At 39.5% G+C, this 27,202-nt stretch overlaps 1 protein-coding gene across 3 annotated transcripts in view; it reads left to right on the forward strand.

The window, feature by feature from the left end:
• LOC126917646 (protein rhomboid) overlaps positions 1–27,202 on the forward strand; it is a 488,728-nt gene that overhangs the window by 302,233 nt on the left and 159,293 nt on the right. For all 3 annotated transcript variants that reach the window (XM_050724756.1, XM_050724755.1, XM_050724757.1), the window contains one exon: positions 26,467–26,579. In XM_050724756.1, the coding sequence (XP_050580713.1) occupies positions 26,467–26,579 (113 nt within the window). The remainder of the gene's footprint in view (positions 1–26,466; positions 26,580–27,202) is intronic.

Consider the following 27,202-nt stretch of genomic DNA (forward strand, 5'->3'; position numbering starts at 1 on the left):
ATAGAACGACCGAAGAAGAAATTGATACGTAATTGGAACCATTACGAGCGAAGGTAAGCGCGTATCTATAAAGTTTATTTACTCCGCGAGGAAGAGATCGAGAAGACCTGCACGTACCAACGAACAGACCGTAAATATTAAGACATCTCTAGGAAAAAACTTAGAAACCTTGGAAAAACTCTAACAAATACGTATTACTTTATCTGATAGGTATTTTACGTTATACAGTGGCTAACAGAAAATATCTGGCAGGTCCTACTTTTTATTCTAACAGTATCGATTTCTTGCGGTTGTAAGCAATTACTATCAAATTACACGAGATTTAATAATATACTCGAACATAATTCATCGATATATCAGTGCTGTAATATATACAGTTGTTTAATACGTTTTGCAGCTACTGTAACACACGTATGCCACGAACGAACGAAAAGATCTATAATAAAAAATAGTCGAAACGTTCAGGTAAAATTAACATCGTAAAGCGTCGAAATATTCCTGACTAGCGATCTACATCGTACAACGAGAATTCTCGATAAAAATTTCGAAAACTCGCCCGCACACGTAGCTTACAGAGCAATTTTCAGCGGGACGATAAATTTCGAATTTTTCGAAAGTCCTTGCACGAAAGGATCCTCGAATAGAAACATCGATGCGCGAAGCAGACAGTATATATCGCGGAAACCGGAAGTGAACGGAATTGTCCGGTGCAAAAAGAGCAAGGGAACAATGGAAAAAAGGGTGGGGGGGAAGCGGGGAGAAGGCAAAAGGAGGACACACGGTTGCACAGAGCCGCAGGACAAAGCGAACAGCGTATATAAATTCGCGGTGGAATTCGCATTTCCGTCTTTTAGTAATTTTCGGTCACGTCCGGCGTTTCTTTACGATCGCCGGATATCGAATCTCCGCGAGATTTCCGGCGCGACGTTATTTCAACGATTTCGCGGTTTTCCAGTCCCGGATTTCAATGGCGGAGCCGGCCGTGCCCGTAAATTTTTCTTCCCCTCCTCGTGCCGCGAACCCTTCGCCGCCTCTCCGCTTCCTTTTTACGGCCAGAATTTCGCGCTGAACTTTCTCCATTCGTTTTCGGTTCACAGCGACACGGAGGGAAGTGGTGCGTTTCACTACCTTCGAAAGCACGTCACTTCCGCACGAAGAATCTGCCGAGATTCCGCGTGCACGCTGTTCCACGGACAGCGTGATCATCGTGCCTTGTCCTTCTTCGCAATCGTAAAAAAAAAAGAAAGAAAAAAGAAACACAAGAAAGTTTCCCGATCCGAAAGTCGAACGCCGTCAGTGGATTCGTTATGAAGTGAGCGACGACTGCTCTAACGTACGTGGGAACCGTATAGAGATTGTCGAATACCATCGCACGAATACAAAATCGCGAGAGGATAGCGTGACTAATTGCTGTATTTTTTGGCATTCGTTCGATCTAATCGCAATGAGTAATAAAGGAACGAATTCTTTTCGACCGGATTCACATATTCGGCACAGCCGACCAAGTAAAATTATCATCTTGCTCTTTTGTGATTTTACGCCGTTGACAGAGGAGTTCGTAGAACATGACGAACGTGACAATTGTTGCGCCATAATCTTATAAATTAATAATATGTTCGACGACACTCGGTATGCGATACATTCAGCACGACATACTGTTTGGGTTTAATCTCACAGTAAGGTGGTAGAAACTCTACCGAAAGTACGTGCGTTCGATGCTTTAGGTCGACGAGGAAACGGCCCCAAAAGGATTAATAGAGAAATTATGTTCTGGATACAGAAATTTCTTACGTTCTAAACGTTTTATTACAATCACCGCTCGCAAATTTGTTAGAATATGCAGGAGTACTATAGTAAGGAAAAATAATTAAAAATGTACGAAAACAGACAGCCACGCACGCAAATCCTTTGAGGTCTGTTTTGGCATCAACTTGAAGCATCGGATCGTTGGAAATTTCACGGCTCTTTCCATCTCCTTGTCAGATAGACTGAAAGAGAAGCCAGTCAAGTGGTTCGCATCGAAGAAAGGTAATTTTGAACTCAAAAATTGACCACGGCCTGCTGGTCCTCAAAAATTTTTCACGAACAATTAAATCAATTGTCGAACGAAAACGCGATGGTATTCGCAAGCTACCAGAAAATGGGGAAACGTCGTCCACGATAATGGGAATTATTTCGATGATTTTCAATTTTTTAAAATATAACTTTGATCCAATTGTCGAAAAGTCGAAAGGACTTCGTTTCTACATGCATTGTATCGTTTCATTATGTGAATTTTCACATCGAATAACACGGAATGAACGTCAACTTAGAATTAATAGGCTAATATCCCGTGAAATCGTTGGCATTTCACTTTACAGCCATTCTCGTCGCTCATTACTATCGTATTCGCTGGAGGGAAATACAAGAGACCACTTTAGCGGCTAATTCGGGAATTTCAGAGCAGCCCGAGTCTTGGGCGGTGGCAAAAGTTAGGTAAACCAGTGTTGGGTGAGTGACGGTGCGCTTATACGTATACACACGGAATTTATACGTCTACGTCCGTGTCTCGATATCGGTTGAAACTCGTCTAACTTGAGTATAGTCACGGGCATAAAGTTTCGCGGAGTCTCGATGAAGTTCGTCGAAGGGTTTACTTTGACCCTGCCCGAGCATTTGCCACCTTGCATGTTGTCCAAACGCAGCCTCAAAATGCCGCTAAACGAACTTCCGCTCAACTACTCGGTAACAGGAACTCGGTTTGCGTGTGTTGTTCCTGTATAACTGGAAACGTTTTGCCAGGCAAATTGATTTTGATTACAGCTTCCGTTTCTCTTCCAGCTATTTTTTTTTTTCAACGAGCTATTTATTTCTCCGCGAACAGAATATAATCCGTATTATTTGCAATATATACTCTGCATTTATTAGAAGCGATATTTTTCCGAATCTGTTTTTCTATTTATCTTCGTTAGGAATTTTGATGGAATTAAATACGTACGAGTGGTTGAAAAATGAATTCGATATTGTACAGACGCGTAGAAGTATAACGTGTTAAAATATAATTAAAAGTACGAAATAATATAATGTACTATTGAAGACAAACGGCGATAAGATCGCGATACTTTCAAATAAAATTATACCGTTTGTGTTCGTTGATGCGTTTGTACGAAACATAAGATGGAGCTTCTTAGATAGCGCAACATTTTCCTGTACAATTTTTCTTCAATTTAATTTAATTAATTTTCGTTTGCTCGAAATGGAATTAATCGAATAAAATAATATTAATTAAATATGATCAAAGGAATTTAAACACAAACAAACAATCGGAATAAATTAGACTATCATTAGCTTGTAATCGTAATCACGACGAGGAATTTAGTCCTGTTCACTTAATGAAATTTCCGCTTAACCTCGCATTAACGGAATTAGCTGCAGCTGTTTCGTTCGACTATTAGTTTCGCCAATTTCATGCCCTCTCGAAATTTCCATTTGGTAATTCATTAGGTCAATTATCGCTATTTGTTCGAACGTATCCATTCCGGCCGGCAGGTGATCGCCAATTTTTCAATTTCCTTCTATCACACGGTTCGCGTTCTCGTTTTCTTTAATTACGCCTCTTAAACCTGCGCTGGCCCCTCCAACACACTCGTCTCCCTCCATTTTCATAATTTGCCACGGTCCAATTACGAGCGATAAGCAATTTCCTATCGTGATACTTTCCCCCGATGTAGCGTAATTTTATTACCAAAACACGTATCTACGTTTCTGGCCTACCCGTTCGGTCCAATTTGCCGAGCTCGCCAATTTTATTTCTCTCTTCGACGCAAAGATTCGCCGCGTCTCGGATCCTTCTTATCGAAATTACTAATATCCGGCTACGTACACGATAGGGATTATCCGATCGGCCAATCAATTTGCCCCCGATACACTCGCTCTTCCTTTTATTCAGATTAGGATACCAAAGCGTGTTGCCTACTTGCTTCGCTTCGTACGCGTGAAATAAGCGGCCGTTTATTGCATTAAGTTTGACGAGTATATAAAGCCAAGTAACGTAACAACGAAGTGCATGGGCGCAGGTAGAAATTTTCAATGACGTAAGAAAATGTTAAAGGATTTTGAAATTATTTTTGGAAATAATGTTTGATCTTGTTGAGTTCATTAGATGTATAAACAGAGAAACGCGTGGATAAATTGTAAGGTAGAAAATATATTTTAATACAGAAGTCTAATTACAATTTAGGCTGGTCCAGATCCGCACGCTAGCAGCGTTACCCTACAACTGCCCTACGTCTGCCTTCGTCCCAGTCTTTTGTCTATTTGTTGTCGATGGCTTCGGTGCTTAAGAAAACTTAAAAGACCAGATTTAGAGTTTTCTTAGAAGTGGTGGCCACTTCAACAGATCTTGTAACAGGGGGAGCAAGTTCACAGATTAAAGTACTTTCGTGATTGTACGACTCGTAATATTAATATTATTAATTTCAAGAAATACATATATATGCCGTGGCAATGAGTACGAAATGCCGTATTTTCTGACCAATGTTAATTTAACGTATGTATACTACATCGCGATTAAGTAAATTCATAATTTCAAATTTCTTTGACAATGTGTTTACAGTCGCCTTGGGTATAATGTAAAACATTTGCGCGTTGCTAAGAATAAAACATGCGAACGCGAGGATATAAACGCGCGAGGGCGTGCGTTGTGCGTTGAAAGTGCGGCAAAGTAGTTAAATTTTAATTACAAGTATTTTCCTTAATTTCTCGCTAACAACTTTCCCTCTAAATTCTCCGTTTCTAAGAACTTTCTTCCTCCCACGCAAACATTCGCAGTTGCTACTTGTAAACTTTACCGCTTTATATATGTAACCTTGAACAATTTTAACTAACGCAGCTTATTCTTATTCTAGTTAGCAGTCAAGTTCTAAAGTTACATAAAAGAAAAGCTATTTGAGATATCGCGTAGGTACTCGAATACCGAAAATATTATGCTTTCATCGCCAAACGATACGAACAAGTCAACAATGTTGTTTCACGAACAAACAATGAAGTTCCTGTTAGAAGGATTGGGAAATGAGCCTCCCGGAAATTAAACTCGCCAACTACGTCTTCTATCAATTTCTTCGTGCCACTGCGTAAATACACGATTAATGCTCGATTCTAAAAAGAAAAAAACAAATACTTGCCTGTACTAGTCTATTGTAAGAGTATGGTATAAATAAAAACGAATATCACGGTAAATTTAAAAACTCGATCAGTATGGCTTCTGAACAGCTCCTATATTAATTCTACGAACCTCGTATAGCGACGTGCAATATGATGGAAAAAGCAAAATTTATCCATTCAATCAAATAACACGGAAGATTGAGAAGAAAGTAAGATTAATTACTAACTTCGTAAACGCCCTAGAATTAGAATTAAATAAATCAATTTAAAACAAGAAAACACGTAAATTCGACGAAATTTTACACAAAGTCAATGATTTTTACCCTATGTGTATTTGCAGACGCATCAAACCCAAAACGATAAGATTCAACTTATTATACATCACGTGCCAAACGTTTTCAGTGCAGAAGCAGTGGAATAGCAATGCTCGAAGCACTTGAACAATCGGCAAATTAAAAATTCCACCGCGTCTTCGATGACTGCTTGAGCGTGATTGCAGCAATACAAAATCCGCAGAACGAAGTGGAGTGATCCCAAGCAAATTAGAAAACTATACAGGGAAATGTCCAATAAAGGATGTACGATGGTTATCACCTGGATTTCCAGGTTATCACCAAGATACAGCAGGAAACGAGAAAGCTAAATCATCTCGCTACTATTTAAAGATGACGTCGGTACACCATGCCAAGGTATTAAGAAATCTATGGAACGCAGATTGCTCGAGAAATGGGAGGCTACCGTAAACTCCGCAACATCATTTCGATCTTTCCCCGAGCCACCGTACGATGGAAGAGATGAGGTCGTGCTATTGAAACTGCTAATTGGACACACAAGACTCGACGCGCGAATTTCTATTTCAAAGGTACAAAGAGAAACTTGTCCGTGGTGTGAATCTTGTGACCTAGCACTCACGGTACAGCGGGTAATTCTAAAACGCACGAAATAAGACGAACCACGCGACAGATTCAAAATGCCCAAGGAACTGGGCATTCGTGACGACGAGCGATTAGCTTAGATGTAAGGAAAACCGTGGCTAACGGCCGTGTTGGCAGATGTTAAAAAATGCAAGACGAAGAGGAAGAGTAAGAGGAAAGCAACGACACGACAAAACGATCGTTATTTTTCAGCAAAGTTATTTTCACGATAATGAAGAAGAAATGCAAAGCTACGTTCTCTATCGATCTAGACACATTCTTACTCGACACAAAGAACGCAAAAAGAAGAATAATATGTAGCGCTTTTTCTCGCCGTCGAGCGAACGATTCAACCGCGTTACGTAACTGGCGTAGCTCGCGTTTTTCTCTTTCCATTTCTTGCCATACTTTCACTTTCCGCGAGTTAAAGACGGAGGAGGGACAGACGCTTCTCGCTCGACGCGCGAAAGAGTTTCTTGCGGATGTGAATTAAGTTGTAACGAAGTACGGGGTAAAAGCACGGTGGCCAGCTCTTCTCTTCAGCGATTCCGCTCGTTCTCTGTGTAACTCGGGCTCGCTTCGGAGAACCGACGACACGAATGCTCGGCGATCCTTCTCGGATCGAGGGACCAAAGGGAGAATCGTGCGAGGCAACGGCCGAGAAAACTTTGTTAAGTCGACGACGTTACTTCCTTCTGCAAATTTTCATCGTTCCTCCGCGGCGGTGAAGTTGAACACCGGGAATTAGAAAACTTAAACGGGTATGGCGAACGGGTGGAGGAGGAGAGATGAGACGCGATAATAAACGGCAATTCCAACTAACGATGAATGGTAATTTAAATATCACGAAGTTTCTTCGCCTTTCTTTCTTCGGAGTGACGCGTGTGTCATTCGTGGAATATTGGAAGATCGAAAAGTAAGTAGACAGTGAAACGGCTCGGAATAGAGTTTTCAATTACGTCGATCGAAAATTTCAAAGTTCCGATTACAGAAATTTTCTGGTTCAACGTTTATTTGCCGTTCGCTATTCTTCTGTGATAACGAATTTTTTATGATGATCGAATTTCGGATTTTTTATACATTTAAATACGATTTCCTTGGTTTGCGAAGATTCTGGGAAAAAGTCGTTATTTGACGTTTGCGAGGAAAGAAACTTTCCTTCGTTAAATTCGCGATTTAGCTTTGTTTAACCTTAAATTACATCTGCATGTGGTTAAAACCAAAGTACTACAAACTTTAATTGCCCATTATACTCAGATTACGCAATCATAATGGATTCAAATTATAGCAATCCCAATTTCATGGATCAATCAACAGGGAAAGGGTTTATGCATTAATTGCTTCGGCAAACAGAAGAACCAGTGGAGGATAGGAAACCAATCGAGAAAGAGCAAACTATGGCGGTATTCAGAATTTATGACGTTACTTAGCGATAATTATCGTTCTACCTAAAGGAATTGGACAAGAAGAATGAACTGGAAAAAGAAATCAGACATTGTTTCCCTCCTTATTTTATACCGTAATTCGTGTATGTGGTACGGCAAAGCTAGAAATATTTTTTATTAACAATTTACAATTAACGCACTATTAATCGCTTCAAGCGGTAGTTCATTTTGTCACAGGGAAAGTAAAAGCGCGAAGGGAAAGAAAAACAAACGAAATTGAAGGAAATATCGAGCCAGTCGTTAAAATTCCGAATGTCGTGCAATTAGTAACAAAAATAAAACGGAAAGAATTAATTAGGAAAAAAAAATGAGGGAAATAGTAATGATAAACGGACGCTAAATTTCGTTTGTAGCGGGAAGTTGGAAGCGGTTGCAATTTGTATCGCAGTGAATTTAATTGAATTGATAATGGGATTACAATGTAACCGCATACAACAGCAGGTTCAGAGAAACTACCATAATCACTAAACTCGTAACTCACGTTGATTCATAGCTATATCAAGTTGAGGCAATCAAATTATAATTGTTGAATTTCACTGATATCTGATTTATATCTTCATCTTTTCCTCTTTCATTTTTCTTCCTTTCTTTATTTCCGAATAAATATCATTCTTATCATTCCGAATAATTTTTCAGTCGTTAAAGAAAAGTATGAAAATTTGTCGTTGGCACTGAAAAAAGTTCAAAAAAATATCGCAAACTATAGTCGATATTTATTATATTTGCCGTCAAAGACTAACATTTTTTAACGCGATACTAATAAGTAGAATGTACCGTCTCATTCTACTTACGCGTGTCTGAAGCTATCTCCCAATTAACTTTCTAGATTTTTATGTTGTTCAGAAGTCTTTTATGCGTCCTTTTTATGATTCTTAATTACTCGCTCTCTTTGTAATATATAATTATTGTCTTACAAATTTAAAAAATAAAGCAATTATATTTATAATTTTCTAAAAAGAATATTCTAACATTTCGTAACATGTTTAACATTCTGTAACGATTCCACGTTAAATTTTATAAATATAAAATTCAATTATCAAATTGCTACGTCATATTCGTTTGGACCAATTTAGGTTAATAAAGGTTATCAAATTATTTTTCTCTTTTTTCTACTTCATATTCTTTACTGTCCATTTTTTATTCCTATCTATCTGCCTATCTTTTCACCCTTGAATCATCGAAATTAAATTTTTATCCAACCTCCCCCCTTCTATTCTCTGTTATTTCGTTCCACATTTTTCTGCTATTACTTCGCTCCCACCGCTTTTTAGTTTTAACCACGAATTTCGTCGATAACCACGAATCGTATTAAATTCCTCTGGTCTTTTGCTTCCAAAGCCTTATCAGCCAAAGAGTCATGGAATTTGAAGATTACCGCTTTGATGAAGAATTTGTCAAACATTAGCGAATACCTTAGCCCGTCTGCCTCATCCGCGAGTTTCACAATCATCGTGTAAATCTCAATTTTCTGTATAAATTTCACCGAAATCGATGGAAAGGGAAAAAACAATACCGGAAACGTGGAAATCCTTAACTTAGATATTTTTATGAAAAATTAAATTCGCTTTACGCTCGAAGAAGCAAACAGATGGAAATCAACGTGTAATCTTCGTGTAACGCTAGTAAATTCTTGATTCTCCGGATAAATTTCACTGAAACTGATAAAAATGAAAACGAATACTAAAAACGTGAAAATCCTCAACTGCGATATTTTTATACGAAATTAAAGTCGCTTTACGTTTGAGGAAGCAGGCTGATTAGAATCGCTGTAACCTGTAATCTCCGTGTAATGCTAATAAATCATGATTCGCCGAAATTGATAGGAAAGATAACGAACACGAAGATCTAAGAACATAAGAACTTTCATAAGAAATTCAATTTCAACGAAATTGGTAGGAAGGTAAAAAAAAAGCAGGCACTAAAAGTATACAAATCTCTAACTTAGGTATTTTTATAAAAGATGAAATTTCGCGAATTCCGCAAGACGGAATTTCCGAAACAGAAAAGAAGAGAACAGAAAGCAGAAATACTACGAATGTAAAAGTCCTTAACTCGGGTATCTCAATGTGAAATTAAATTCTTTTCGAAGAAACGGACGAATTAAAATCGTAAAATATTATACAATAGTGGACGCGAATATTCTACCGGATAATATACCAAAGAGAAAAAGATTACGCGTCCGATCTGCCGATGGAAACGAAATCGTAGAATGGCGAACAATAGCGGATCCGCGCCTATTCCAAAGCGAGAACGAAAGCAATCGTACGTCCTGTGGCGGAAGTGCCGTCACGAGTCCCTCTTACTCCCCCATTTTCCCCCCTCTAATTACATCAGCAATTATGAAAGTAGCGTGTTATTATCAGGTCGGAGTTTGACTCGTCAAGTTCCGGTAACGAGCGAACGGACGTTGCTCCATCGCGGCTCGTTTCTCTTCCTTCTTTTTATGTGGCACGCGCGTGAATCGATCAGGCTATCGAGAAACGGCGCTGAACACACATGTGTGCACACCGTTCGTCTTGATAGCACGGCAAACAAAAATGTTAGCTGGCGGGAACAACGAGAACCCATTAACAGAAAACATAATGACTTTGCGAAACCATTATGTTTCATTACGTCTCGACATGATATACTGGAATTACGTTTCGCACTGCAACCGTCTTTTTACTTTGATTTCTACTCCGCTGGAGTGATCGGCAGCGGAATAACGGGAAACCAGATCCATAGATATTGACAAAGTATCTCGCGGCTATTTGTTATCGTTCTTCGGAACGTGCCTTTAATTGTTTCATCTAAACGTTATAAACAGACTACGGATTTCTATGCGAACTCGAATTATTACGAACTTAATTAAACGAGTGGAAATTTATTTTGTACAGGGAATATCGTAATACGTGATGTTTCGGATATTTTTCCGTATTGTGTGCATTTTGCGATTTTACGTTTCCTGTAATTGGATTTATTCGCTCGATCGATATTAGAATTATGGAATAAGATCGAAGGAAAAGGGAAAGTAAACGATGACGTTATCATTCGAAACGCGATATTCGTATGATTATAGAATTGTAAAATGATTATGGTTCGTGTTTAATGTTAGAATCAATCAACAGTCTGTATTTAATAATTTCAAAGTAAAGTTTTAACAGAATAGGAATAATTTCTACGCTGACACGACATTTTCCAATTGCTTTATCCAACAGATATGTTCGCCTATTTTTACTAACTTTCGTTGTTCCCTTACGATGCACTTTTCGCGGCACGAGTTCGAGGAATTCGATTTCTCGATAAAATCGGCTAATCGAAAGTATTTCCGCGAAAACTCGTTCGAGAATTGTCAGGTATTTCGTTGGTCTTTCGCCTTTTTCGCTAAAATAGTTTCGGAATCGGCTGAAAATCGTCGCCGAGACGACGTCGAGAAAATGTGTTCGATCGTATTCTGCGGTCTCGAACGTAACGACGTTTCTTGGTAGCAGCGTCTTGCCTTTTCTATTTCTCGAATCTCATTCATGACAAATCTCTATCTCGTTTCTCAACCACCTGTGGAAAGTGACGCTTTCGCCCCTCGGACAATGTCTACTTTCATCTCGATCATTCTTCCAAATATCGTTTCTACTCCTTTTGTTTCCTCCAAGCTGTATCGCGCGATAAATATTTTATGACCATTATATCGGACAACGCAAGATTCGAAGACACGTTTTACAGTGAGAAACTTATTTATCTTCTTCTTCGCTTCTTCGCGATAAATTTTTCAATAAAGAAATTTTACACAAATCGTGCGAGCTTTACGTACGATGACACTTAAGTAACTTAGCAGCGAGGAAGACAGTAGAGCGAAAAAATATTGAAATAAAAATTAGCTGCAACGTCTGTGACATACGCAAAGAAAATAATTTTATACAACATAGAACGTTGAACATACCGTTTCTTCGAGAAGTAGAATTCTCCAATAACGTTTCTTCAAGAAGCAAGCATGTAACAGAAGAGAAAATAAAATGGTTAAACGAGAAACGACAAACACGTGGATAATTCTGTACCTCATTTTGGATTTATTTTCAATTAATTGGATTCCCGATTATCGATACAAAAGCATCCAAACGCATAAAATGTAAATTATGCAACGATGTAATAAATCCATATATCGAATTGATATCGTTTGGACGTTCAGATTATCTCGCTCGGAATGTCAGATTATGAATTGGACATGGGCTAACTTTTGTTTTGTAAACGCATCGCAAATTTCTCAACAAGTACAATTATCCTAATTCCTTCGTTAACAGGGATTATAGCGACTGAAACGTCGGTAAGGTTAAGGTAGTTCTAGCGTCAAGCTGTTATCAAGATTCCGTATAATTGTCTCGATAAGTGCGTTTAATTGGCGCGGTGTCCCGTTCGCTATAATCCGTTCGATGGCTTTGACGCGAATGCAACTAACATACTCTGCTAATACCACTCGAGCATACGGTATTGTTACCTTTGATGTTACTGCGTGTAACAAATTAAGTTACGTAAATTGTATCTATTAACCAGTTAGCTGTTACGACCTGTTTGAAAAGCGTGTATCTAAAATGTGTCGCAGAAAGCGAGCGATGACGAGTATACTCGTGAAACACAGAGCACGCGTGGCTGTTATTAGATTGTCCGAAATGTTTCTTTCGTTTTATGAGGAAATGATAGATGCACGGCATTTTTACTTTTATATTATTTTATTGAATCGTATGTGACCCACTTTGTTCTATTACTACAACATACATAATTCAATAAAATAATATAAAACAAAATATGTTGTACATCTATTAATTACGTACAAAAGGAAAGAAACTTTTGGGACAATCTGATATAATACAAAGTTGCAACGAAATAACTGTTTTATTTTTTAATTTTATTACCGACAGCGCTTTTTCACAAAAAATATTACCGTTTCTTCGTGACGAGTATACTCGTCAAAAACAGCTAATTGGTCAAAATGTTCCATTCACGAATCTTCGTGGTAGATATATGAAAACTAAGTTACAATAAGTATAGGAATATAATCAATTCTACGAAACTATTGCTCGTTCTTGTGAAACGTATTGGATGATCATACAGGATGATCGCGGTTTTTGTTCTTTACGAAAGTTCAACTTGAGTTTTGTGGAAGCTGAACTCAATTGATATTAATCTTCACGACCGGGATTACTAATATCAGGTCGTCCGAAAAGTTTCTTTCGTTTTATAAGGAAATTATACTTCACAACATTTTCCGTTTTATATTATTTTATCGAATTGCGTACGATCCATTTTTTTCTACCAAAATAATGATCACAACGTTCGACAGACTAGGTTTCACGTTTGTACAAAGATGCATCGTTGTAAAAGACGGGTCTGTAAAAGAAAGACACTTTCCGGACAACCTAATACTTCTTTAAACGTTCAAGCGGGTGATTATCCGAAAATCGAACGAGAAGATAGTTTCGGTGTGAAACTGCTTAACACCGTTGGATTGTAAGAAATACAATGAATATAATTTGTTTTTTAATATTGTGGCTTTCGAATATATCGACGAAACTACGTAGCTGGTTCGAAACGCGGAAAGAGATATACACAGCCATAAACGAAATATAAAGAAATATAGAAGGAAGGAATATATATAAATATAAATAACGTCTGGAAGACTAGTAATAAAAGGAAGAGAGGTATTTTACAGATACGCCCGCCCCGGTCGCGTACCACATCCTCATCATCGTTTCGTTGTTCACTGTGATAAATTCACCGTTGTAAACGAAACGCGTTGATCGTCGATCGAAGAAAGACGGTAGACGCGACAGATTCGATAGATCGCCAGAGAAACAGAATGAAGCAAAGTTCTTCCGCGCGTTTTACGCTTTTCCTATCACTCGTCGTGTTATAGACTGAAACGGTATTTCCTTGGAACTGGAAACGAAAAGCGGGACATCACAGAAGCTGACTATGCCGAACGATCGAATCGATAAGCTTGAAATAATAAATGAGTGGATCTGGCAGTAGCAGAGGATAGCATGTTTAAGTATTGCCGGGGGAGTGTGTCATCCCCGAAACTTGCGACCAGGCGCCAGGCAAAAAGAAACGCGAGAGCTTAGTCGTCTCGGGAATGCTTTTAACCCCGACGAGTGCGCAGCTTATTTTCGCGGCGGTACGTGTTCTCCACGAGTGGGTGAGCACACGTAGGAACGGTTTCTAACGGTGCCATACTGACTCCGGTCACGCATCGCTACGAGAGAAGAGAGAAGGAGGAAAAGTAGAGAAAGATCGGATAGAACAGAGTAATAGAAGAAGAGAGACGTCGTTAGAAGATAGAATCTCGAGACGGTCGTAAGGCGTAAACGAACCTTTACGCGGTCTCCAGAGCTTCGCTACTCCGTTTCTCGCTTCTTCCTTTTCAACGGGCTCACCTACCTAATTACTCGGAGCGTTCAAAGTACCAATTGCTTGCCTCGAATTAAACGAAACTAATCGGCGTCCATGAATTTCGCAGCTACGAGAAAAATAAGATCAAAATGTCTGAATGGCCGGCCTGCTCGTTTACAGGCCGTCTCTCGTTATTCCGTTTCTCTTTGATACACTTGTTGGCGCTGGCTTGCAACACGGAACTTCCTCTCGACAACTCAAGGAAGTGGTTTTACAAGTTTCACGGCGTTAGTCAGAGAGTTAGAGGAAACGCTGGAATATTTCCATCGTTAACGAGAGTAATCTTGATTTACGGTTTTTCGACTTTCCAGCTGATCGTAGATACTTTTCTCGGCTTTGTTAGCGGATAGGTGGACGCTCGAATATTGGGGTTGATTCTCCAACGTTTAATCTCCGATCCTTTCGCTCTCGTTGCCTTTCGCCGATTTCTGGGAAAAATCGAAAGTAGAGACGTCGCTCTGTAAAATTACCGCAGGCGAGCTATTACGTTCAAATTTAAGTTCGACGATTTGTCGACGAACGTTTCCTCTAATGCTACTACCAAGCAACTCTTACGTAATAGTTTACCAGCCAACAACATCGATAAGAATCGTAAAGTTACGAGGAACAGATTATAAACTTCTTCCTTATAAATTTACAATTTTACGTCGAAGAATACTATTACCTGAATGATCGACTACTTTCGGCTTGTAATTTACAAACTTGCACGTCCAACCTCGTTCCTGTTGTCACGTCGAAAACACGGCGAGTGGTGAAATTAAGAAATCACTGGTCGTTCTTCGTGTCCTTTGAATGATCTCGCGTAAGTTTAAGCGTTTCACGAGCAAGGTAAGAAAAATTCAGACTTTAGATATACTGGCAGAATTTATTATACGAATCCATCGGAGTGACAGTGAAGAATGTTAGAACAGAGTGTGTCGAGAGCTGATTTTCGGAAGGTTTATATCCTATGAGTTTGCCTCTTACGGAAAGTTATGCCTCTCTTCTAACACTGCAACAGTCTACGTTGTTGTTTCGATGGCCTGCGGGATGTTCGTTAGGGTCTTTGCTATTGTTAATTTATGGCTCTGTGACACTGTCATTGCCAAGCTCGTAGTTCCTATACACGTTAATTCGTTAACGCTCTTAACTCGTAACTTATAAAATTTCGCTAACAATTTCGCTAGTTGAATCGCGCACCCCGACGTACTACGATCCAAACGCTGCAATTTCTAATCCGCGGCACGAAATCGAGGTAGCCGTTGAAAACGACCGACTGCGTGTAACATCGAAAGGGCGAGACGAAAATTCCGGCAACCTGGAAATCGAATATACGTCTCCACGCGCGTATACGTCCACGTGTCTGGATTCAGGCAGCAGACTTAGGGTGCGTGAACGAGGAACCGAATGCGACCTCGCGTTGACGCGCGCGTGTTTCGAAAGGGGCGATCGTCGAAGGGCGCTCCAGAGGGGTAAGTCTCGCATAGATATGTAAACGAAGTGGTCCTTTCTCGAAATAGAAGAACGTGCAGGAGAAGGCGGAGCAAAAGGGGAGACGGTCTCGGCGATACAAATTCGCAGAGGCGGGTATATCGTTGTTATCTGATTTCTATGATTTGCTCGTGCTAGCTACAGATGTCGGCGAAATACACGGAGGAACCGGTAACGAGCCACGATGGCCACGTGGAAACACGGTTAACGATCCTTTGTAACGACCCAGACGACCAGAGAACAGAGGGAACAGGGCGCACCGGATTTTGATTCGCGTTTCACCGTCGCAGCCTCTTTCTCATTGTCGTTCTGTGCGTGACCTCGGTTGTAACGAACTACGCGGGGCTCTCTAAGCGAAGCAAGCTCGCCATACGGGACGAAACACATCTTCCACGGAGAGGGAGCAAGAGGGGAACCTGGAGTTGCCAGTTTCCATTCGAATTACTCGGATCAGCCTTATCTCGATTGATCTGATTGGTATTACTAGATCGATTTACACGATCGCCTGCCCGCCGAAATCTCCGATAATTAGTATCGATTCCTTTACGTGTATTGCGTCGTTTACCACGTCAGATCGTTCGTTCGATCTGCTTCAGCTTCGGCGAAATGAAAGAAGGTAACGTGCGTCGATAAGGTGGTTATTAGGTGGAGTAGAAAATTGATTAGAGAAACGTTGGGTCCAAGTGAAATGATATTCGTAGGAATGTGTATTTAACCAGGGGAAAACATTTTGTTTCTCGTTTCAATTAGGTGAAAATGTACCGTGCGGCGATATTAACGAATCGTTCAATTTTTATGGAGATGTTCATCTATGATTCGTTACAAAATTCTGAGGGATAATCAACCTTGGCCCGTTTCGAAGAACGAGACGTCCGTGTCTACTTTGTTGCTTTAATTTTCCACGAGGATACTTGTACGTTAAGGAACGAGATAAGAAAGCGAAGACGCGTTGTTTCTTGAAAATTCTACGATACAAAATCAAACCAACTTATGAAGTTTAATAAACTTCTTTGGTGGCTGAAATTACCGTGAATTTCCGACTCTTTAAATATCGCTGCACAATTTCGCCAGCGCTTTATTATACTTTTAATAAAAAAAACTCTATCGCTAACGTTGGTTTACTACGGGTACACCGAATTACATCTTTCACGATCATCTGTATATCTAATTTCAAATGCAATTAAACGTATCTGTTTCCTTTCGACCGATGTAAAAAATGAACAAGATATTATATGGTCAGAAATGGGTAATTAATGAGCATTAAGATGACCAATTTTGATGGAGGGCCGCAAATGCCATTTAATCGATTATGTAGCGCGTTGCGCGTCATTATCACGTGCGAGGCAACGTTTCTAGTCGACATTCAGTCGCGTCACTTCCGAAAATTGGAGAGCTTGCAATTAATATTCATTCGTAATTGTTAATTGAACAGCGGGTAACCAGTTGCGGGCAAGCTGTAACCTCGGAATTCTGTGTCGTGGTCGACGAAGCCGCATATAACGTCGTTCGACTGCACCGAGGGATTCGATCGCTTTAAAATTGCAACGAATGCCTCTCGATAGATCAAACTGCAGTCGATTCGCCCCTTTTATTCCTTGCATGGCCTGTCTACCTTGAAAATGATTTTCTCATTTTTCTAATGTTAAATATTTCAATGCTCGTGGCGTCTATGATAAAAGAATCGATTCTATTCTCGTTAAATGTCAATTCGAGAAAATGAAAGAGCATCGAAATAAAAGTTTCAGCTGTTACGAAACAGTGGTTAGTTAACGAGATTAGTATCACGTTACGCTTCAGCGAAAAATAATTTGTGAAAAATTTTGTCCGTATTTCGGCTCGTCCCACTCTAAATTTTCGTGAATTATTTTCGGAATAACGAAACAGGTAGCTGGCGCGTAGACATTTTCATATCAAATTTAAACTAGTTTGCATCGATTCGTAGAGGGAACGCGATTCCCGTATAAAAACTCAGCAAACATTCTTTGGTGAAATCTTGACACAACGTAATAAAATCATTCGATATTTAAAGATTCGAAATAAAGAAATCGCACGCACGTACATCTGTCTTTTACTTTTTAAAAGCAAAAGAATTTTATATAGAAATATACGAAGTGAAATATTTCCATTAAATATTTGCAAAATTCTAATAATTTTACAGTCCTACATACGCATTTTTGTCACTCAAGTATAACGCGATATATCGCGTTTGAAACACGAGAATATTAAGAAAAACGTAGTCAATGTTTGTGCAATTGTTGGAATATAACTTTTGACGAATGGAAAATGAATATTTTGAACAATAACAGCCAGTCTAAATTTATTGAAAGAAATACAATTTAAACGTTTTATACGCCTTTAGAATAATATTACTCTTTGAAACAGTTCTTTCCTCCGCAACGAATTGTCGCAATTTCCGTTTCAATATTTCGTCGACTTTACCTCCACTCACTCTGCTCTTCTTTTGATGCAATCTTGCAAAGAAAAAATTCCCTTAACAGCGGACCACTTTTGTATATAATAGCAATAACCATTGAATGCGTTTACCAATTGAAATAAGGCAATTATTTGTCTCCTCTAACAATAAGACAATACGATTGCTCGAAACAACATTTTCTCTGTATGATAATACTTTCCTCTTCTGCTTCTCCTTCTTCTTCTTCTTCTTCGTCTTTCTCCTATTAATTCATTTTTCTATAATTTCCACGAGCAAGTGTAAGATAAATGGGAAAAAGATGCCAACAAAGCTACAGAAACTATAATTTGTAATTATTCGAATATTACGTGTAATTCGTTTGTAGTCTTTGTTTTTCTCTCATAATGTAATTCACTACGATTTGTACGAAATATATTGTACGAAAAGGAACTAACGAGTTGTATCAATTCTTTGACTAATATTCTCAATGATTCTATAATTCTAGAACGACAAACGGTCTCACGAGATGCATTGAAAATACTTTCAATCTGCAGTCGTACACTTTCGTTCCCGTCTAGTGAAACGCATATTCGGCGCGCAGAGAAAAATTGACAACCTCAGCAGTTCCGGCAAAAAGAGAAAAAAATAGAGTAAGACGCGTGAAAACGCTGATACAAAAATCACCGACGTACAAAAAAGTGCAATTTACCTCTGTCAGATTTGCGCACCAAGTTCGATATACGTACGTATACGTATAAGGCGTAGCGTTAGCCGCATAAAAAGGTGGAAAACCCCGAGAATCTAATTATGCGATGGAGAAGGTTTTTTCACGAGCTTGCCATGCAAAAAAGCGTTTCGCCTAACGTGTAGAATTAATTTCGCCGAAGTGAATCCGTTTCCTTCTTCGGTCTTGCATACGATAAACTCGGGTTAATAAAATTACTTGATAAATGCTTCAATTTACTCTCCGATCCGCAATTTATCAAACAAGCTTATAACAGACTTAAATTATGCGATGCTCTTAACGGGTTTGTTTCGTTATTTAACGCGCGTTTAACGTGCCCACGAAAAAGTTTCTTTCTGCAAAGAAGAAAAAGAAGAGAGAGAGAGAGAGAGAGAGAGAGAGGGAGAGAAAAAGGAAAGAAACACGTCGTTGGTCGTGGTTCTGTTAAAAATTGGTGCTCGTTTGTTTCCGATCGTTTCGGATCGACTGTCTTCGTTAAGAATAGGAAACAGAAGAGAATAGGAGAAAAAATACGAAGAAATACGAAAGAGACGTGGCAACTAAATTTAATCATATTTATTAATTCCATGAAAGAGGAATGTTAATCAAATTTTATGGGCTAAATCTGTCGTGAGTTGTTTATGCCCGCATAAACCAGTCCAATTATCGTGAAAGCTTTAAGCGTACCGTCTAGTGGATTACGTTTGCACGTGAGCGTACTGGAAGAGAGGGATTCTCACGTCGATACGCTGGAATCTCGCCAAACTTAATTTCAAACCTAAAAATGATGTGTGCCTCCTTTGAGATCATAGCCATAAACGTGAGAGAGAAATGGAGGCAAAAAAGCCCCTATATCCTTCTCGTTGAAAAATCTCGCACGTTCTTCAACTTGTACGAGGCCCGCTCGATCTCCGATTTACCCTTTCGCCCGAGGAACTATTTTTCTTGCCGCTGTTCTCGTGTGATTATTGACGGAGAAATAAAGGACGAACAGGCGGCGAAAATACAGAGTGTTTCGCGCGATTGGATTATAGTGTAACTATAGAATTATAGGAGCTTCGTTTTTACAGAATTACGCGATTACATTGACACGTTGGGAAATTTCCCGAAAACTTCGTTTTAACTAGAAAAACAATCCATCTACCAATGTTTTGATATTATTTCTAATAATTTCCTACATTTTTATTTCTTCTACTGTATCTTTTACATACCGCATTCCTGAGCTCAACGTTGAACAATTAAAATCCTTTCACGCGTCACTTTCAGCCAACAACTTTCACACGCCACCGTATGTAAAATAATATCAAGCTATAATTTTTTCGACAATCTCTGACCTACGTACGAAACATTTCTACTTCTATAAAAAAAAAAAAAAAAAAAAAAAAAAAAATAAAGAGATTTACCATTTTAACCTTCATTCAGGACCCACGCATTACGAATTATAACCGTAACTGTACCCGAGCTTCTATCTCGAATAATTAAACGATTTGCTTTTTCATAAAAAAGTGTCGTTCCCCCAAAGCAGCTATTTATACGACCTACGTTTACAAGGACAAGCTTCGTTAGGGGATGTAAAGTACAAAATTACAGCTGCAATTCTATTCCGTGCCCTGGTCTTAAATAATTGATCGATATGATCTCGGGAGTTTTCCAGGGAAAAGTGGAAGACAGCCGATACAGTGGATTCCTTTAACATTTCACGAGGCGAGGCTCTTCTCATGGGACCGTCAACACGATTAAACCATTCGACAGACCAATATTCTCTGGAAGCAAATTTGCGCAGGCAACAGTTTTGCATTCCAAATGGTCGGAGGGCCGACTTGCCACGTAATGTAGGCCCGGCCCCGTGTAAACCCGGCATAATGAAATCCGTGCCATTAGGCTGGCCAATGGGGTAAATTCTCCGGCTCGCGCAAACGTCGGTTTCCCGCTCGTCCGTTGCAAACCACCCCCTTCTCCAAGCTCATTCGATTCGATTCGATTCGAAATCGAATAGAGCCGTGCTTCTCGACAATGCTCCGGAAAATTCACTCTATGTAGCCGCGCGTATACGTGTTACCGTACCCTCCTAGGGGTTGGAACACGTGACTGGATCCACGGGAATTGCGTCTCTTATTCGCCCTCTACGTGTACAGGCATATCTTCCTAAAACGATCGGGGGATATCTACCTTGATTGCGCCTTTCTCCCTTTTTATTCTCTTACTGCTTCATGTCCTTCTTTTTCCCGACTTTCTCCATTTCCTTTCTACCACCGTTCCTTTGTTGAGGAATAATTGGACGCTTTTTCGACAAACGGATTACGTAGCTTGTAGTAAAAAATTATATTTGTACTTGGAAAGCTTCGAGCATGATAAAATAATCGTAGAAAGCGTCTTGTATTTATCTAACTTGTGCTATTCGGTGATAGATGGTAAAAAATGTAAATTTTGTAAAAGAATGTAGAAAAGGATTACATTTGAGACTTTGTTTACTAATTATAGACGTATAGATATCAACGAAAATACATCCGTAGTCCGACAAACGTTCCTGTCTATTAATTACAAAACGTAAAAAGAATTCCACCTAGACACTCGATTTTATCCTCATCGATGCACGTACGCACGATCTTCCTACATCGAGCGCGACGACGTAAATACCATTCAAGACTCGGTTTTATCTTTCCGAATACCGTTAAAAAGACAAATATCGTTAACTATGAAACGTTTTAAAAACAGCAATTGGAAAACTCGGTTATCTTCTCGTCCACGTATAAACACAATTTTCATTTTCACCTGGCATTTGACATTCTAGCTCGGCATTTTCGGTGTTCACTCGTGGACCGTACAATTTGAAGAATGCAACGCGTTTATCAACCCGTGCCGGTTGGCCGAGTATCGTTTATAGGACCGTCATTAGATTGCGGAACGCGCAAGAGCGCGAAGTTAGCAAGGGAATTCGCTGCCGGGCGATCGAGCAGTCCGATGATCGCGGCCTAATCGAATTAAACTGGCCGGTTGTACTCGTGTTTACGACGAGCTGACTCGTCGGTCTGCGTTTGCTATGTTCGCGCTATAATAGCCGTGCGCGTACCTCGTCCCTCATTGACCATCCCTCGGTGGAAGGCGTCGGACCACGCGTTTCCCATCGATCTCTGTTATCGTCCGATTGAAACCACAGTACCGCCGACATTCCACGAACTCATTTGCCTTGAGCAACGTTATCCAGACTTTGTCCAAACTCTGCGTATCGATCTTTTCTCGTATAGCTTTTCAGGCATCGTGGTTTTCCCACCTACAAGCAGTTTCATATTATAGTTTTATTTTACGTATTATAATTCTTTATAGCTCTATTATAGTGTTAGTTTGGTGAACAGGTTTAATTTAATAGGTAATTTTTAAGGGGAAGTGATCGTTCTGTACGATACATAAAATATTGCTAGGTAAAATGGTATTTGTTAATTAATATGAAGGATATGTTTCAGGAAAATATCACTAGAAAATTAGTTTAGCTGCATCCTATATGAAACAAGTCGGTACGTTTGAAGCCGTTCGTTTATTCGTTTATTCGTATTTCAATGGTAGAAAAAGATGCAAACTATGTTTGTTTAATTTCCACTTTGATATCATTGGCAATCAGGTAACTGCGTTTATTTCAGATTTTAAGCTTTCACGATGGTCGATGGCTGTCACGCTTTTGGTTTTTCAGATCAATCGTGTTACGCGTTGCACTTTCCCGATTGATCCGGCGAAACCAAAAGCACAACAAACTACATTTATACGTTCACGTTTTGTACAGCCGTAGATTTTAAAATTGCGCACCTCGCTGTAAACACGTTTACTCCGCTTTTCTATCTCGGTTCCATGGTTTTATCTTACACGATGCTCGCAAGGTTTCCAGCCTCGCGATAAGCGACGAACAACAGATTAAATTTCATGCTAGAATCCACAAGTCGCCGGCAAAAAGCTTCGCTGGTGTTTCGAGCGTGGCCAAGCTCTTCTAAATATCCTGGATACATCGCTGCACGGCGATAAACTCCGAACAAACGATCGAGATTAATAGAACGAGCCCTTGGGCTCCTTCTGCGATACTATCGATCCCGGCCACGGCGACGAGACACACGAACCGACTCCCTCCGGGACCGTAAATTCACGTCGAAGATTTACTTACTTAGCCGGACACTGGCTGGCAACGAATCTCCGCTGCTTCATTGCGCGGTAAAACCTTGCTAGATGTAACACGTGACCAACGGATATTTAAAGGCAAACGACGACCTACCACCTTTTCATTAACGTCCGAACTGTCCTACGATTACGCCACTATACCCTATTCTTCGTCTTTGATCTTGGAAATTAGTGGAAATTACGAGAGTGAGTTAGAAAGTACGAGGTACGCCGGTTGATTAAAGGAGATTTGTAAATGCATTGGCCAGATTTCCTAAGTGTTTAATTTGTCTTTTTTTAGCGAGAAAAGGGATCAGCTTGATTAACGGCGGTAATTTTACAGCGGTAGGATTTTATCTGCGCTTTAATTACGAATGCAAGTTTGAAGATTAATTTTACGATGTTGATCGTTTTACCAGACTAAACGAAGATTACAAAGACTCTTGATTCTTTAACGTATAGACTTTTCTTTCGTTTACCGGTGACAATTGTTAAACCTATTTTTATAATTATAATCAGCTGGCAACGATAAAGATGTAACATATTTTTTCTTAAGAAACTTATTAATATTAAAATAGCCGACTAAATGAAGTAAAATATTAAGGATATGAATATGAATGTGAATATTGAACGATAATTTAAGTAAATAATTTAACAGATATCAATGTGTTACGCTGGTGATCAACTAACACGATCAAATTTTCATACGTACAGTATCTTACGAATGGACGTTTAAATCACGAGATGAACCATTATACGACGACAATTTATTGGTCATTAAGAGGTAAAAAAATTCGCTGGGGGATACAAAACGAAATGGTGAAAAAAGAAGCAGAAAGGACAAGGGATACGCTCCGAGGCGTGGCAAATAGGAATACCGATTCCACGGCAACGGCAAATTTAATTCTCTTGGCCGGCTAGACGTTCCACGAAGTTCATCGGCGTGCACCCTTGCCGCTGTTCTTCCTCCGCGACCGCTTCTTTTTGGCAATCAAACGAGCAAGAAACACTGCGGCTTCCGGCAGCTGGTTCTCCGCGCAGCCAGAACTCGCTCCATCGTGCTTTGTTTCGGCCCATCACCGCGCACTGTCGCCGCCTTGGAAAATTCTCCGAAATTTCGCACCGATTTAACGCGTACATCTACGTACACATACATAAGAACATGATTTACATTCTATTTTAATAAGAAATCTACATTTATCGTAGCTACGTTTCAACGCGGAAGAGAAACACGTACAGTTGCGTTTCGTTTCTACTATCCAGCGCAAATAAGTGAAATTTCATCGACGACGATCTAACTGATCCAGAAATTTTTCAAGCGAAACCAAATAAAAGAACTTGTTCCGATTTTATTCGTCGGAGAAGATAGCAATCCTAGAGATCCTCTCGCATCAAACGTTATCAGGCTATTATTCGAACAATGTCTGAAAATTGTACATCGTACAAAGTATGAAATAATATAACAAAATGTACAAAAGGTTGTACAAAATAGATGTGTAAAAAGTTAGGGAAAAAATTGACACGTAGTACTGGTCGAAACAGAGGAAACAAAGAGATGTTAATAAACGTGAGTCGAGAAACTATTAGTTTCGCAGTTTAGCGTCTAAATGTATGACGTATAGGAAAACAGCTGTTTCGTTAAATGAGTTGATACAACGAATGAAAAAGTACTGCCAAGTGATAAGAAGAAACGCCAGGGATCTTTCAAAGTCTGCGCGCTTCTATGAGAAAACGTGTAGAAGTGTGCGTGGAAATGAACGGGAGACATATTGAACATATGTTGTAAAGGTAATGTCCTACTGGCAAAAACACCTCGTAACTCTGAAACTAGTGGTTTGCGAACCCATGTTTATTAAGACGTTTTTGCTTGTTTTGATGAGTACTGTATGCTCCTAAAGTTTTTCTTCAACTTTTTTCTACGCGTACACAGGTTGTACATACACGGTATACATGTACAGTATGTCTCAGCTGAATGAGATCGCTTAAATATCTGCCTTGTGTACGATTGTCCGGAAAAAACTTCTCAGGACAAAGTTAAACTACTCGAAGGGGCACACATAACGGTGGAAAGAATTTCTTCTCAAGGTCGTTTCTTCGCGAGATTCCAAGGCTACCGGTACGTTCTTAGACGTAGGGGTACTATACCTTTTTATCCATCAATTGATGCGTTTTCTTATTCTCCTATACGAGAGTATTAAGCTGCTTGTGCCTGAAAATAGATTAAATGGTATTTTAACCTTAATTTCGTGCAACTTGGCGTACGAAAAAGAAGAAAAGGCGTAAAATGGTACTCTTACGTTTACGTTTCCTTTACGTTTCATGCAGTACTGCATTTCATCGAATTAAGATCGAAATATGTTTTAAGCTTATGTAACTATTTATGTAGTTATTCTCTAAACTTCTGTACGTACTTGGATTATTTGTATAGGGAAAAGAAAATCACGTCAACCGGTATAAAAAGATACATAAGATTCTATTTAAAGAAATACCAACGACCTTCGAATCTTCAAAATAAATAAACACGAGAAAAGATTGTTTGTTATTTACAGAAACGGTTTAACTTTGTCCCGCGTAGTTTCTTCGTATAATCGTAAAAAAAAGGGCAGATACTCAAATAACTTCACCTTTCGTTCATATCCTTTTTCTTCGTACCCTTTTCTTCGATGAACGATTATCGTTCTACTTAAATTATTCGCGACATTGATGAGAAATTCATTGGCCCACAGGTCTCGTAGCCTAAAACAACTATCGTGCACCAGTAAATACGATAGCGAGCGGGTTCCATGGTCGATGGATAGTAATGTAGGAAGCTCTTACGCCACTGTGCACACACTCTCTTCCTTCTACATTGGTACAAACTGCACGCGTAAGACGGTACTCGTGTTTGTGGATGTTTGTTCGTGTCTTCGTGGTACAGGGCCGTTCTATGTACACGACTTAGCTGAAGGAGTTTGCTAGCGTTCCTGCTCGCATTTGCCTAACCGCGTTAACGGATCCTGATCCAAATATCAGACACCGCAGCTCGAGCAGCGTCGAGTCGAGCTTCCTTCCAAAGGATCGTGCCAAGAACTGCAGCCACCTTTTGTGTCGTTGACTTCCCGTCAAATCGATCGTTTCGTCGGATCTTGTCCTTTCAACATTTTTCTACGATAATGGCGCGTCTGCATCGATGCCACGAGATTCTCCGATACATCGACGTGCCTTTATGGTTCTTACAGTTCCGGATATGTTTGTGACTGGTAAATAAATTGAAATGAACATGCTGCCATTTTTCCTATCCTTGTTTTTCTCTATTCGATATCAAATATTTCATCATTATTTCGTAACGGTACGATGTAATTTTACTTGAGGAGGAAAAATCATGGGAAGCTTCGAATATTTGAATATACCTTGGAAAATGGAAAACTTCTGGACAGGACATTTTGATCATGGGAAACAAATTATGCAACGAGATATAATTTATTATGATACGTTAATACATTCTTTGGTATTTGAAGTATATCAGTGTTTGTACTTTTATGAATAACGAGATAGCCTGTATTTCTGGGCAATTTGAGTAAATAAACAAAAATTGAGAACTTTTTTGAATGGGCTACAAATTTATAGTCGACTCGTGCTCGTATTAATAAACCTTCGTACTTTTGGATATGAACTTCTCTTTCTCTTCCAATAGATACGATCTAAACGTTGCTGTAAATTTATCGATTATTAACCCGCAGCAGACCTATGTTTTTAAATCTCCGAATAAAATACTGACTTCGAACAGCGATCAATAATAATTAATTATCTCTGTTACAGATGAGTGGCAAACGAACTAGAAGCTTTAAATGCGCGGTTCACCATCGTGACCGTGAAGTCTGCTCCGAAAACGACTTTCATCTGCTCGTGCACGAACCTCCTCTCTTTCGCAGGTACGATTATCTAATTTTTTACCGTCATAAAACATCCGTCCATCTTTTCTCTCGTCGAAAGCCAATGTTCAAACGCAGAAAAGTAGTAAATCGTTCGATGAACATTCTCCGTATTATTCTTCACGTTCGCCTCGACAAGGATAGACGCGTAATTTTCATCGAAAGCAAAATTCCACGCGCGATACCAAACTTACTGAACGATATCATCGTTGCATAAACATCGTGCAATTATTCTTTGCGCTCATCTCGACGAGGCTAGAGATTTCGGACAAATTGAACCTAGAGAAAACGTTCGGCGAGACAAAGCTCGACGATCGATAAAGGAAGGAGAAAGGTAGGAAAAGAATAAAATTAAGTTATCCATCGAGACAGAAAGAAAGTGGAGCGTGGTGGCGAAGAAAAGTGGATAGAACGATGGGAAAAAATGAGAGGAAAGGGAAGGTTGCGCGTTTTATTATTCCGTTGAAACATCCGACGACACCGTACGACGAGGACCTCCTTACAGTATTTCTGTGCTGCATTTTATGCTCCGCATCGTTACCCATGCGAGAGAACCTCGAGAAAACAGCAACGTACATCGTACGACCTGTGAAACATCAACGTCTTTCTACTTCCTACTGCTA

This window comes from Bombus affinis, chromosome 6, assembly GCF_024516045.1.
Source record: "Bombus affinis isolate iyBomAffi1 chromosome 6, iyBomAffi1.2, whole genome shotgun sequence".
NCBI lineage: Eukaryota > Metazoa > Arthropoda > Insecta > Hymenoptera > Apidae > Bombus > Bombus affinis.